An 11,997-nucleotide genomic window follows, 5' to 3' on the forward strand; every position below is an offset into this window, starting at 1 on the left:
CTTTCCCTTCTCTTCATTGTTCCTAGCTAGACCCTTTGAGCCACAGGCCCAGGCTGGTTCTGAAGCTACAGAGATGGACCTGCCAATCCTGCAGCCCCCTTCCACCTCTGCCACACAGTGAGCTCCCCTTCCCCAGCTCTGCCCCTGGCTTTACCTCACTGGGGCTCATCCCCTGGAAGAGTCTCAGATGGAACCTGGGGCAGGGGGAGGTTGGAGAAGCAGCAGGCTAACGGGCAGATAGATGACAGACAAGTCACTGTCCTGGCCAGACTTGACTCCCAGCCAGACCCCCAAGAGCTACACTCCCATCCTCTAAGCCCTCCTCAGCTGAAGCCTGTCACCTGAGGTTTTCCCACCCTCACTGTGCCTCAGTTTCTTCATCTGCACTATGGGTGTAAGCACCCTGGCCTTACTAGATGGTTGGAAGCTGGGCTTTGGGACCCAGGAACAAGCTCTGGGTATAGCCCCTTCCTGATGGAGAGACTCCTGTCTCATGAGGCACATATGATGCCTGCTGTGTCCCCCAGGTGGTCCGCAATGGAGGTGGCCATAGACACATACCGTGGGCCACTCTCTGCCACTCTGGGGACCATCGTTCCTTCAAATCCAGAGCATCAGCCCTACCCTGTGTGGCTCTCAAGGCCTGTTCCCTCTGTGTCTCCCCCAGTTATCAGACCAGGAGGGTTGCTGCAAGGCTAGGCCCGTGCTTGGAGTCCTAGGAAGTGGGGAGCCCTGGGGCCCTGTCCCCTGAGTATGCCTTTCTAACAACTAGGACGTGGCAGGGGAGCACCTCAGTTGGCACTCCCTTTCCCAGAAGCCTTGGGAGCTCCCAGAGTGGTAGCTTCAGAGCCCCAGCCCTGCCCTCACCTCCTTCACCCAGCCCTGGCAGAGGCCCATGGCCCCCTGCCAGCCTGATGGAGGTGGGTGTGGCAGCCACGACAGTGGTAAGGGTGACAAGGGTGGGTTCTAGGGGACTCCCCCAAGCTCCTGAACACTTTTTCTTCCCTTCAAGGAGATGCAAAAGCCCCTACCTGGTCCCCATCCCACAGCTTAAGGCTTTGGCTCCCACAGTCCCCATCCAGGCAGGGCTGGCAGCAGGTGACTGGATGGTGCTGGGAAGGGCAGGCAGAATGGGGGCGTGGGCCCCGGCAAGTGCACTCCTCAGCCAATCAGCATCCTGCCCGGCCGGTGGATTCGGTTACAAGCCCAAGATCACCCCATACTCCAGCCTCTTTCCTCCTCCTCCCGCAGCTCCATTCATTGGTCCCGCTGCACCGGGCCTGCTGGGCTCCGCTTCCGTTCCACCGCTCAGCTGCCGCCTCGTGGGGCCACCAAGGGCAGGCATCCCAGGGGCTTTGTCTGACTGGACTGGGCCAGTGCAGAATGGGGGTTCTGGAAGGGCTGTTCGGGATGCTGGGCTTCCTGGGGGTGGCCCTGGGGGGCTCCCCTGCCCTCCACTGGTACAGGACCTCCTGCCACTTGACCAAGCCCGTCCCTGGCAACCCACTGGGGTCCCTGAGCTTCCTGGTCAAGGATGCTCAGGGACTGGCCCTGATCCATGCCCGCTGGGATGCACATAGGAGGCTGCAGGCATGTAGCTGGGAGGATGAGCCGGAGCTCACCGCAGCCTACGGTGCCCTCTGTTCTCATGACATTGCCAGGAGCTCCTTCATCCACGCCCCTGGACCTGAGCTGCAGAGAGCACTGGCCACTCTTCCGAGTCAGTGGGAGGCATGCCGAGGGCCTGAGGAGAGTCCAGCAGGGGCTAGGAAGAAGCGAGCAGCAGGGCAGAGTGGAGTCCCTGGTGGAGGGCACCAGCGAGGGAAGAGAGGATGGACCATGCCTGGCACACTGTGGTGTGGAGTTGGAGACTCTGCTGGGAACTCCTCAGAGCTGGGTGAGCCATAAGGGGTGTGTGGGCTGGAGGTTCTGATCAGGGAAGCAAGGTTTCTTTAGCCCTAGCCCTTACTCTCCTAGGCTGTGTGTCCATGGGAGAGTGACTTGACCATGGTGAACCCCAATTTCCTTATCTATAAAGTGAGGGTAATCACAAATCTCCTCTTGGGGTGCTTAAATGAAGTCACGGTTGGGGAAGGTCTTATTCAAACCGGGGAGTCCTCATTAAATGCCATCCGAGGGACTGGGCAGGCTGGGGGAGCATCCAGGCTCAACTGAGCCAAAAAGCCATTACCCTGGAGGAGGCTTCGTGGGCACGGGGTTCCCAGTGGAATGGATGCTGAGACCAAAGGCCTGGCTTCAAATCCCAACTCAGCACATACAAGCTGAGCAAGTCACTTCCCCTCTCTGAGCCTATTTCCTCACCTGTGAAGGTGATACCTCCCTTTCAGGGCTGGCTGTGAGCCTGGATATGGGAAGTGCCAGGCATGTGGGAAATGCTTAGTAAAGAGTGCTATTGCTTAGATGGTAATAAACATAGACGAATTTCTTACACTCTCAGTACAGATGTCTGTGCGTTTGTGTGCAGGGTTGGGGGAGGACTTGGCACCTGAGTCAGAGCAGGTTGGCATCCTGGCAACACCTCCTTGTGCCAATGAGAAAGGTTGCACCCTGCCTGTTTGCCATTCCATCATCCACACATTCACAATTTTGGATTTTATTTGGGGCGCGGGCTTGGGAACTCTGGAGGCAGACTCCAATTCCCCCGAGGAAGACCTTTCCATGTATTTATGGGTGGGCTGCCTGGCATTTAGAGTTGCCCAACAGGGGCTGCAGCTTGGGTTCTCTTTTCCAACTTTGAAACTCTGAGAGTCCCACAGAAGGGAGAGTGACTGGTCTGAGGACCTCCATGGCGTTTGCGTCAGGGCTGGGGTGAGAACCAGGTCTCTACCCTCTTGCTACGAGGGGAGCGTAGCTGGTGCGTGATGCTTAGGACCCTGCTGAGCTGGTGCCCCCTCCCCTCCCTGCAGGGGTCTTCCAGGGACCTGATCTCTGTTGCCGGGAACATGACCGCTGCCCACAGAACATCTCACCCTTGCAGTACAACTATGGCATCCGAAACTACCGATTCCACACCATCTCCCACTGTGACTGTGACACCAGGTTGGTGGCAGGCAGCGAGGGCCCAGAGCACAGGGACAGGGCAGAGTTACCCAGTTCCTGGGTAACTAGACATTGGGATTGCAGAGGATCTTAAAGGTCAGCCAGCTTGGACCCCACAGTGCAGGTAGGAAAGCTGACGCCAGAGAGAAGGGACGCTTGGACCCCAAACCACCCAGCTGGTAGTGGCAGGGTGGGCTGGGGGAGGAGTCAGACAGCCCTCCATGCCCCAGGGTCCTGAGTATCTGCTCTGGGCAGGTTCCAGCAATGCCTGCAGAACCAGCGCGACTCCATCTCCGACATCGTGGGCGTGGCCTTCTTCAACGTGCTGGAGATCCCCTGCTTTGTGCTGGAGGAACAGGAGGCGTGTGTGGCGTGGTACTGGTGGGGCGGGTACGTGGCCACCCCCTTAAGTCCCTTTCCAGACAGAGAGGGATCCCAGGCTCCAAACCTGGTGAGGGAGACCTATCCGTCTGTCTGTCTTCCAGGGAATGATGTCCCATTCTGTATGTCCGCTCCTGAGGGCCTGGGATGCAGACCCTTCTTGGGTGTCCCCCACAACCCAGTGGGATGGGGGATGGGACCGGCAGAGGATTGGTCTCCGTGGAGATGACCCTGGGGGCTTCTGGGAGGGGGATTTCTAGTCACCAATTGCCACCAACTGCCACCCCCAGGTGTAGGACGTATGGCACAGTGCCCCTCGCTCGCCTTCAGCCCAGGACCTTCTACAATGCCTCCTGGAGCTCCTGGGCCACCTCCGCAACTCCCAGCTCCCAGAGCCCAGCCCCTCCCAAGCCTCGACAGAAGCAGCACCTTCAGAAGTGGCCACCACAGCAGAAAGGGTCCAAGCACCCCAGCAAAGCCAACACCACCGTCCTCCAGGACCCTATGGTCTCTCCCAGGCTTGATGTGGCCCCCACAGGCCTTCAGGGCCCACAGGGTGGCCTAAAACCTCAGGGTGAGCTCAGAACCTAACTTTGGGGGTTCCTGACTTGAGGGGGTATTCCTGCCTCTGTTTGGGGGTGGCCATGTGTTGCCTCTTTTCCTGCCCCAGTTTCCTCCTGGGATCTCCCAACCTCTCCCATCAAATTGCACTGCAGCACTGGATTTTCATAATCCACAAATGTGACCACATCACGCCCCACTGTGCACCCACCACCACTCCTCCTCATCTTGGCCAATGATGTCCCGATACCAGAGGCCCTCAAGCCTTGGCCCTGCAGACCCTACCCCCAGTCAAAACTCTAGTTTCACGAACTTCACTTGGTTCCTCAAAAGCACCAGGCTCTCTCCTACCACGAGGCCTTTGCACATGCTGTTCCTCCTCTCCTCCTCTTCTCTCCCAGCCTCAGTTTAGCAGCCTCTGCCTCCTGGAAGCCTTTCTTGACTAACATCAGTATTCTGGGCGTCCCCCATGGCAGTACTACTGTCTGGGGACTTGACGTTAGGGAGGCACTCCCACAAGGGCAGCACACTGAGGGCACAGACTCTCAGAAGGCATGAAATGGAAGGAGGCTGTGTGTGTGACTGAGCACATGTGCTGGCGTTTCTCCTGGATGGCGCAGGCATTGGTGGGGCCTCCCTGGTGGACTGGGCTCCCATCAACACCACACCCACCTCTCAGGTGCCCGCCGGGTCTGCCGCAGCTTCTGCCGCCACCTGGACCAGTGTGAGCACCAGATTGGACCCCAGGAAATCAAGTTCCAGCTGCTCAACAGCGCCCAAGAGCCCCTCTTCCACTGCAACTGCACACGCCGGTGAGGCCCCTTTGAACCCCTGTGGGGTGGGCTGCCTGCTGCCAGGCATGGGAAGGGGCCCCTGGCTGGCAAGGCCCTACCCCGGCCTGAGCCTGCCTCTGTTCTCAGTCTGGCACGCTTCCTGAGGCTCCACAGCCCATCCGAGGTTACCAACATGCTTTGGGAGCTGCTGGGCACAACCTGCTTCAAGCTGGCCCCTCCACTGGACTGTGTGGAAGGCAAAGAGTAAGTGATGTCAGAGCCAGGAGGGATGGGGGGCTTTTCTCAAGGGGTGGGTTGCCTATACCCACTTTGGGTGTTTGGGCCAAGGGGGTAGGGGAAGGGATCGGGAGACGTCTGAGCTCCCATCCATAGCCTCATGCCTCTACCCCTTGCTGCCCTAGGTCCAGCGCTGCAGTTGGCCTCTATGGGTCGCATCTGGGCTATGTCATTTGATTCCCACGTGACCTTGGCAATTGGTTCACCTTTCCAAGTTTCCACGTCTTTGTCTGTAAAATGGTCGTAGGAACCAAGGAAATGGCAGGATGCACGTAGGTCAATCCCTGCCTGGCACACAGAAAAATGTGTGCTTAACTCACTCCTAATCCACAATCTCATTTGGTCTTGAACTCCTGGACTCAAGTGATCCTCCCACCTCAGCCTCCTAAAGTGCTGGGATTACAGGCGTGAGCCACTGTGCCCTGCTTTCATTTGGATTCTGATTCTCAAAGCCAGCTCCTTCTTAACTTTCCTATTTCATAGATGAGGAAACTGAGGCTTCTGGCTCGGGTTTCCACAGCCAGCTAGTGGCAGATCCCAGGCCTCCAGGTACCAGCGTGGTTTATTACACCCTTTCTCCGTGAAACCCACCCCTTTCTGCCTTGCTGGTGACTCTAGCCCCAGCCCTCTCTCTCCCTGGGCCTCAGCCCCCCTGTCTGCAAAGTAGGGTGAGATCCTTGTCAGCCCTGATCATCTGCCCCACTTTTCTCTCCTTACAGCTGTTCCAGAGACCCTAGGGCCATCAAGGTGTCAGCCCGGCACTTGCGGAGGCTTCAGCAGAGGCTACGCCAGCTCCAGCATAAAGGCACAGCCGAGAGGCAGGCATGGCCTTCAGAGCCCCCGAGAGGCCCCGTGTCATTCTACAACCAGTGCCTGCAGCTAACCCAGGCAGCCAGGAGACCCGATGGGCAGCAGAAATCCTGGAGCCAGTGACCTCAGTTTCAGCTTTCCTGGGTACCAGCCTGGACCTTGCCCATGGCGTTGCCAGGTGCTGGGAATCTCAGCCTTCCCTCTATAGGTTAGACTGAAGCATGGCAGAGGCTGTTGTGGACAATCAAGAGGCTGAATGGGGGGATCTCAAGGCCCAAATGCTGGAGCACATTATGACATAACTCTTCTATGCCTGGATGTGGTGTTCAGGAAGCTCATTCTGATGCCCTAGGCTTTGGTAACTGCTGCAATGTGAAGTTCCCATACAGATGGGAATGGGGAAATGGTAACTTATTGCAGCAGCCCCAGGCACTACCAGGAGGAGGTACATGTATATCCATGTTGCAAAAATAATACATGCCTCAAAAACCTGCCCAGGGGAGCCCCAGTGCCTGGGTGCTGTGGCCTGGGATAGCAGGTGGGAAGTTAGGATGTCACAGAAATGTCTGTGTCTGAATCCAGAATCGGGGTGGGTGTTGGAGAGGGCTTTCAGCTCCCTCCTCCCAGGGGGGCCCCTTCTTTTAACAGCTGCTGCACCCTTCCTGGCCCAGCCCTAAACCTAATTTCAAATCTCCTCCATGCCCTTGAGCAAAGGACCTCCCTCTTGCACTCAAAGCCTTAGTTTCCTCCCCTGAAAAAAGGGGGTCTCTACACAGGATCTACCTCATAGGGTTGCTGAGGACTAAGTGAACCAATACATATACAGCGCTTAGCACTTAGTAAGTATTTCCTCCCCATGACACCTGGCTGAACTATGGTTTGTTGTCTGATCTTGAGAGGTTGATATAACCTCTTAAAAGCCTCAGTTTGCTTACCTGTGAAATGGGTCCAAGAATAGCACTGATCCCACAGGGTCGCAGTGCAAACTAAAGGTGATGGCATGTGTAACATATACAACTGGTGCCTAGTAAATGTCGGTTCTGTCATTCCCTCACCTCTTTAGTCCCTGCCTCTGTCTACCCCCATCGCAAGACTACTAACAAGTAGGAAAGAGCCAAGAGTGAGGCTGGAGAATTTAATTCCTAATGGATGACCTCCCGGATTGGGATATCTGCCAGAGCTCCCCCATTATCCCAGATAGGGGCCTGGGCGGGGCTTTGCTGATTGTCACAGTTGAGGTGCCAGGACTGAGTTTTGAGGGACCCCAGTTGTCCACCCCTGGCCAGGACAGAGAGGCAGGTGCAGATACAGCTAGAGGAGCAGCAGGAGAGAGGCAGGTGGGCTTGCAAAAGATTGAGGCAGAACAGTGGTCACCTTGGCCCATTTGCCTGCCCCACCCTCAGGGTCCCAGGCCCCCTTCCTCCAGCCCCCGATGGCCCTGAGGACTGGGAGACAGGCTGTTGGGGGCCAGGACCTCCCGATCAGGTCCCCAGGAGCCACCACCACCAGGGTCTACAGTCTCTAGGCGCAAGGCGGGCAGCAGGCCCAGGCTTCGAGGCACAGCTGGTGGGAAGGCCCAGGGGCCAGGCAACCCAGAGGGCCTCTCTTCACTACTGCCCCGGCTGCTGCCATGACTGCTCCTGTCAGGAGCCACCCGGGACAGGCGGCGGCTCTGGGGTGAGGGGCTACGGCTGGCACCACGGCGTTCACGGGATGAGGGCCGTAGGGCAAGACCAGGGAACCTGGTCAGTCCCGGGCTGCGGCTGCGGTGTCGCTTGGACTTGCCAGGACTGGGGCTGCGGGACTTGGGTGCAAGGAGCTCCAGCGTGCTGTCATCCTCTCCCTCTGAGCTGGTGCCTGAGCTGTCTGTGCTGCTGCTGGCCAACTCCGAGGAAGGCAGCGAGATCTGGGGGAAATGCTGGTCACTGGGGCACCCTGCTCCCCAACCCAGCCACTGAGGCCTGAGCTTCTGAGGTCTGCCTCTCTCGTTGGCAGATCTTGGGAGGTCAGTTTATTTGTCTGAGCTCAAGTTGCAGAAGGTAAGGGCTGTGGCATTTGACAAACGTCTTTAGGCATCCCCAGCCCAGCAGTCTGGCCTACTTACCTGGAAGGGTTCAGTGACGCCGATGAGGATGCTGTGGTTGTGGCTGTAGTAGCCCAGGATGAAGTCTCCATGACCCTTGGGCAGTGATTCCTCACTGAATGTTACCTGGTGGGCCCAGAGGTATAAGCCTAAGTTGGGGGTCAGGGAGGCCACCGGAGAGACCCCAAGGCGAGTCCTGAGGTCCTAAAGGCAACAGGGACTTCCCCTGACTCTCGCTCCTTTTAAGTACCTGGTAGGTATTCCCGTCCACATCTTCATGTTTGGCCCAGATATAAGCCACATAGTCCTTGCAATGGCGGAAACCCACCTGGGGGATCAGTGTTGTGGAATCAGTGTTGTGACCCTATAATGTCTGATCCCAGCAGTCTCCCAGTGTGGCATCAAGATTTGGACAAGCCAGTGACCCCACCATGCTGTTCAGCTGCTCCTCCAGGCCCCCTTGCTTCCCTGAGTCTCTGACCGCCACTGCCCCTCTCACCCGGTACAAGCCGATCCAGTCCCAGGAGCTGCGGGCGAACACTGTTTCCATGCGGTACCTCACCACCGCCTGCTCGGGCCGCACCCACTCATCTGCCACCTCCAGCCGCACCAGTGGCATGTCGTCCCTGAAGGCAAACTGTCCAGGCAAGGCAGGGGCAGGGGCCACATCAGGGGAGACCCTCTAGTATCCCACACACTGAGGGCTGTTGGGTCTTAGCACAAATCGCCTGAGACAAAGAGCCACTTTACAGACTGGGAAACTGAGGCAGAACAGGTCTAGTATAAATACCAAGCCCTGTGCTGCCTCCCAGCCCAGGGCTCCTTCTGCCCACAGCCTCCTTAGGGAATGAGAATACAGCTTTGAAGCTAGCAGATCTTGGATTTGGCTCTGGCTCTGCCGTTGACAGGCTGGGTGAGTTCCTCAGCCTCTCTGAATGCTAGGGCCCTCATCTGTAAACTCAGAGACTTTTTTTTTTTTTTTTCTTTTTCTGAGACAGAGTCTGGCTCTGCCACCCAGGCTGGAGTGCAGTGGTGCGATCTCAGCTCACTGCAACCTCTGCCTCCCGGGTTCAAGTGATTGTCTTGTCTCAGCCTCCCTGGTAGCTGGGACTACAGGCGTCGCCACCATGCCTGGTTAATTTTCGTATTTTCAGTAGAGGTAGGGTTTCACTGTGTTGGCCAGGCTGTTCTTGAACTCCTGACCTCAAATGATCCACCCACCTCAGCCTCCCAAAGTGCTGGGATTATAGGCATGAGCCACCGTGCCTGGCCAAACTCAGAGACTCTTATTTTACTCTTGCAGTTGTTCAGCAGATTCAGTGAGATACCATTTGCAAAGCATCCCATAAATTTCCCAGTATACCAGTAAGTGTTCAATAAATGATTTATCTCTATGCTAGCAAGGAAGACCAGTAAAATCCTATGATGCACTAGGTATTTGGGGTAAGCTGAATATTCCTGAGCAGGCAAGAAGAGCTCTGAGTGGGAGGACGGAGACCTCAGTCCACTTCCAGGCTTTACCACTAACTCGCTATGTGACCTCAGGGCAGGCTCTAACCATCCCAAGGTTCAGTTTCTCCAACTGAGTCTAAGTACTAAGTGGCTACTATTACCTTGTCATCAGTCCATGAAGGAAAGTTACAACCATGAGTATCCTTTCCCCAAGGTCAACCCAGACTCACCAGGGGTACCACCTGAATGGGTGGAGCTGCTGAGGTAGCAGGCTGCCAGGATATTGGCCCCACCTCTGTCCCTCAGGGAAGGGCTCAGTTGGTGCCAATTCCAGATCTTTGTCTGATCCCCTGTTTACCTAGTTTCAGGTTTCCCTCCCTCAGCTTCTGAGCCAAGCTGTTCCAGAAGTAACTGGCACATTCTTTCCCTCTTCCTGTGTTCCTAACAGCAGGGGCAGGCAAGGGTAGACCTTTGAAAAAGCCCTCCAAGGACTTGCAGCGTCAAAACCCCTACTGAGCCCTATTCTGACTGCATTGCCTTGGGTAAAAGATTTAAGTTCTCTGAGCCTCAGTTTCCCTCATCAGTAAAACAGAGAGGAGACCTGGGACATCTCAGGGCCTACTGAGGCATTCAAAGGGATGACATATGTAAAGTACACAACACGGGCCTGGCATGTAGTAGGTACTCACTCAATGGGATTTTTTTTTTTTTTTGAGATGGAGTCTTGCTCTGTCACCCAGGCTGGAGTGCAGTGGTTTGGTCTTGGCTCACTGCAATCTCTGCCTCCTGGGTTCTCGCCATTTTCCTGCCTCAGCCTCCCGAGTAACTGGGACTATAGGTGTCCGCCACCATGCCCAGCTAATTTTTTTGTATTTTTGGTAGAGACAGGGTTTCACTATGTTGGCCAGGCTGGTCTGGAACTCCTGACCTAGTGATCCATCTGCCTTAGCCTCCCAAAGTGCTGGGATTACAGGCATGAGCCACTGCACCTGGCTGGGAAATGTTTTTAAAGGGACAGAGTCCTGGAGGAGGCGGGAAGGACAGGGTGGGGTTCAAAAGAAGTGATTTTCCAGGCGAGGTCCCTGATTGTGGGTTAAATCTTCATGCCCGACCCTTTTGCCAGAGGTCATGGCAGGCCAATCATGGGGATATTTCCATTCCCAGCTAAAGATATCGGCCAATGTCCCACTGACTGGCCATGTGACAAAGTTACCAGGAAAAACATTTTCTGACCTACCGGGCTCCCTCTTATCAGATCAAGAGACTCGAAGAGCCCAGAGTTGGGTTTCAGGGCTGAAAAGATGGGATCTACCCTGCCCTGCCACTGCAGAGCCTGTATATGGTTTGGGGCATGTGCCTACCCCACGAGGAGCCTCAGATCCCACCAGAGAGAAAAAGAGAGTTGGACTACATGGTCTCACAGGTCTGGTTCTGAGATTCTAGGATTTCCCCTTTTGATGTCAGCAACCAGGAATCTCAATCCTAAATACAATACTAAATTATAGTAACTACTTAGAGTTTAGCTTTGTATTTTTTATATCTTTGCTCTCCCTCCCCATTACTACACACTCTCATAATGCTTGGCATATGGTAAGACAGTAAGTACTCAATAAATAATGAATGAATGAATATGAATGAATGTTACATGGAGTTTGATTTTGCTGGTCTTATTATATATGTGAATTTTTATATCTTTTATTTGTTATTTTTAAGATACTAGTAGTGAAAACTATGATGTATATGATGTATATGTGATTTTTTTTTTTTTAGACGGAGTCTTGCTTTATCGCCCAGGCTGGAGTGCAGTGGCCGGATCTCAGCTCACTGCAAGCAAGCTCCGCCTCCCGGGTTCACGCCATTCTCCTGTCTCAGCCTCCTGAGTAGCTGGGACAACAGCTGCCTGCCACCCCGCCTGGCTAATTTTGCCTAGGTTGAAGTGTAGTAGTATGATCACAGCTCACAGCAGCCTAGATATTCCAAGCTCTAGTGATCTTCCCACCTCAGCCTCATAAATAGCTGGGAATATAGGTGTGCACCACCTAGCTAAATTTTATTTTTATTTTTATTTTTTCCCTGAGACACAGTCTTGCTCATGTGACCCAGGTTGGATTGCACTGGCACGATACTGGCTCACTGCAACCTCTGCCTCCCAGGTTCAAGTGATTCTTGTGCCTCAGCCTCCCAAGCAACCGGGATTACAGGTGTGCACCACCATGCCCGGCTAATTTTTGTATTTTTAGTAGAGATGGGTTTCACCATGTTGGCCAGGCTGTTTGCAAACTCCTGGCCTCATGTGATCAGCCCACATTGGCCTTCCAAAGTGCTGGGATTACAGGCGTGAGCCACCATGCCCGGCCTTTTTTTGATTTTTTTTTTTTTTTTAGAGATGTCTCACTGTGTTGCCCAGGCCAGTCTTAAACTCCTGAGCTCAAGCGATCCTTCCACCTCAGCCTCCCAAAGTGTTGAGATTACAGGTGTGAGCCACTGTGCGAGCCTATAAGTGAATTTTAAGATAAATTGCTCTAAACCTTTCTCAGAAGACAGAAGTTAGAGATTAGTAGAAAAGGCATGGGCTCTAAG

General features: G+C 54.9%; 2 protein-coding genes across 6 annotated transcripts in view; one reads left to right on the forward strand and one right to left on the reverse strand.

Moving 5' to 3' along the window:
* The first annotated feature begins 1,258 nt into the window (after positions 1-1,258).
* On the forward strand, positions 1,259-6,174 carry PLA2G3 (phospholipase A2, group III). Its single transcript, XM_011938334.1, has 7 exons — positions 1,259-1,897; positions 2,928-3,060; positions 3,316-3,450; positions 3,732-4,015; positions 4,682-4,814; positions 4,923-5,039; positions 5,792-6,174. Exons 1-7 carry the CDS (start codon positions 1,384-1,386, stop codon positions 6,003-6,005), a joined length of 1,530 nt encoding a protein of 509 aa, XP_011793724.1. The 5' UTR covers positions 1,259-1,383; the 3' UTR covers positions 6,006-6,174.
* An 829-nt stretch (positions 6,175-7,003) lies between these two features.
* The window catches only part of INPP5J (inositol polyphosphate-5-phosphatase J), a 16,305-nt gene continuing 11,311 nt past the window's right edge, over positions 7,004-11,997 (reverse strand). For 4 of the 5 annotated variants that reach the window (XM_011938339.1, XM_011938335.1, XM_011938340.1 and 1 more), the window contains 4 exons: positions 8,465-8,602; positions 8,216-8,293; positions 7,987-8,091; positions 7,004-7,788 (listed from right to left, as the gene is read on the reverse strand). In XM_011938339.1, coding sequence (XP_011793729.1) covers positions 7,282-7,788; positions 7,987-8,091; positions 8,216-8,293; positions 8,465-8,602 — 828 coding nt within the window. In that variant the 3' untranslated portion in view covers positions 7,004-7,281. The remainder of the gene's footprint in view (positions 7,789-7,986; positions 8,092-8,215; positions 8,294-8,464; positions 8,603-11,997) is intronic. The other variant, XM_011938337.1, reaches the window with a different exon arrangement.

Source organism: Colobus angolensis, unplaced genomic scaffold (assembly GCF_000951035.1).
Source record: "Colobus angolensis palliatus isolate OR3802 unplaced genomic scaffold, Cang.pa_1.0 Scaffold171, whole genome shotgun sequence".
In the NCBI taxonomy this organism is placed as follows: Eukaryota; Metazoa; Chordata; class Mammalia; order Primates; family Cercopithecidae; genus Colobus; species Colobus angolensis.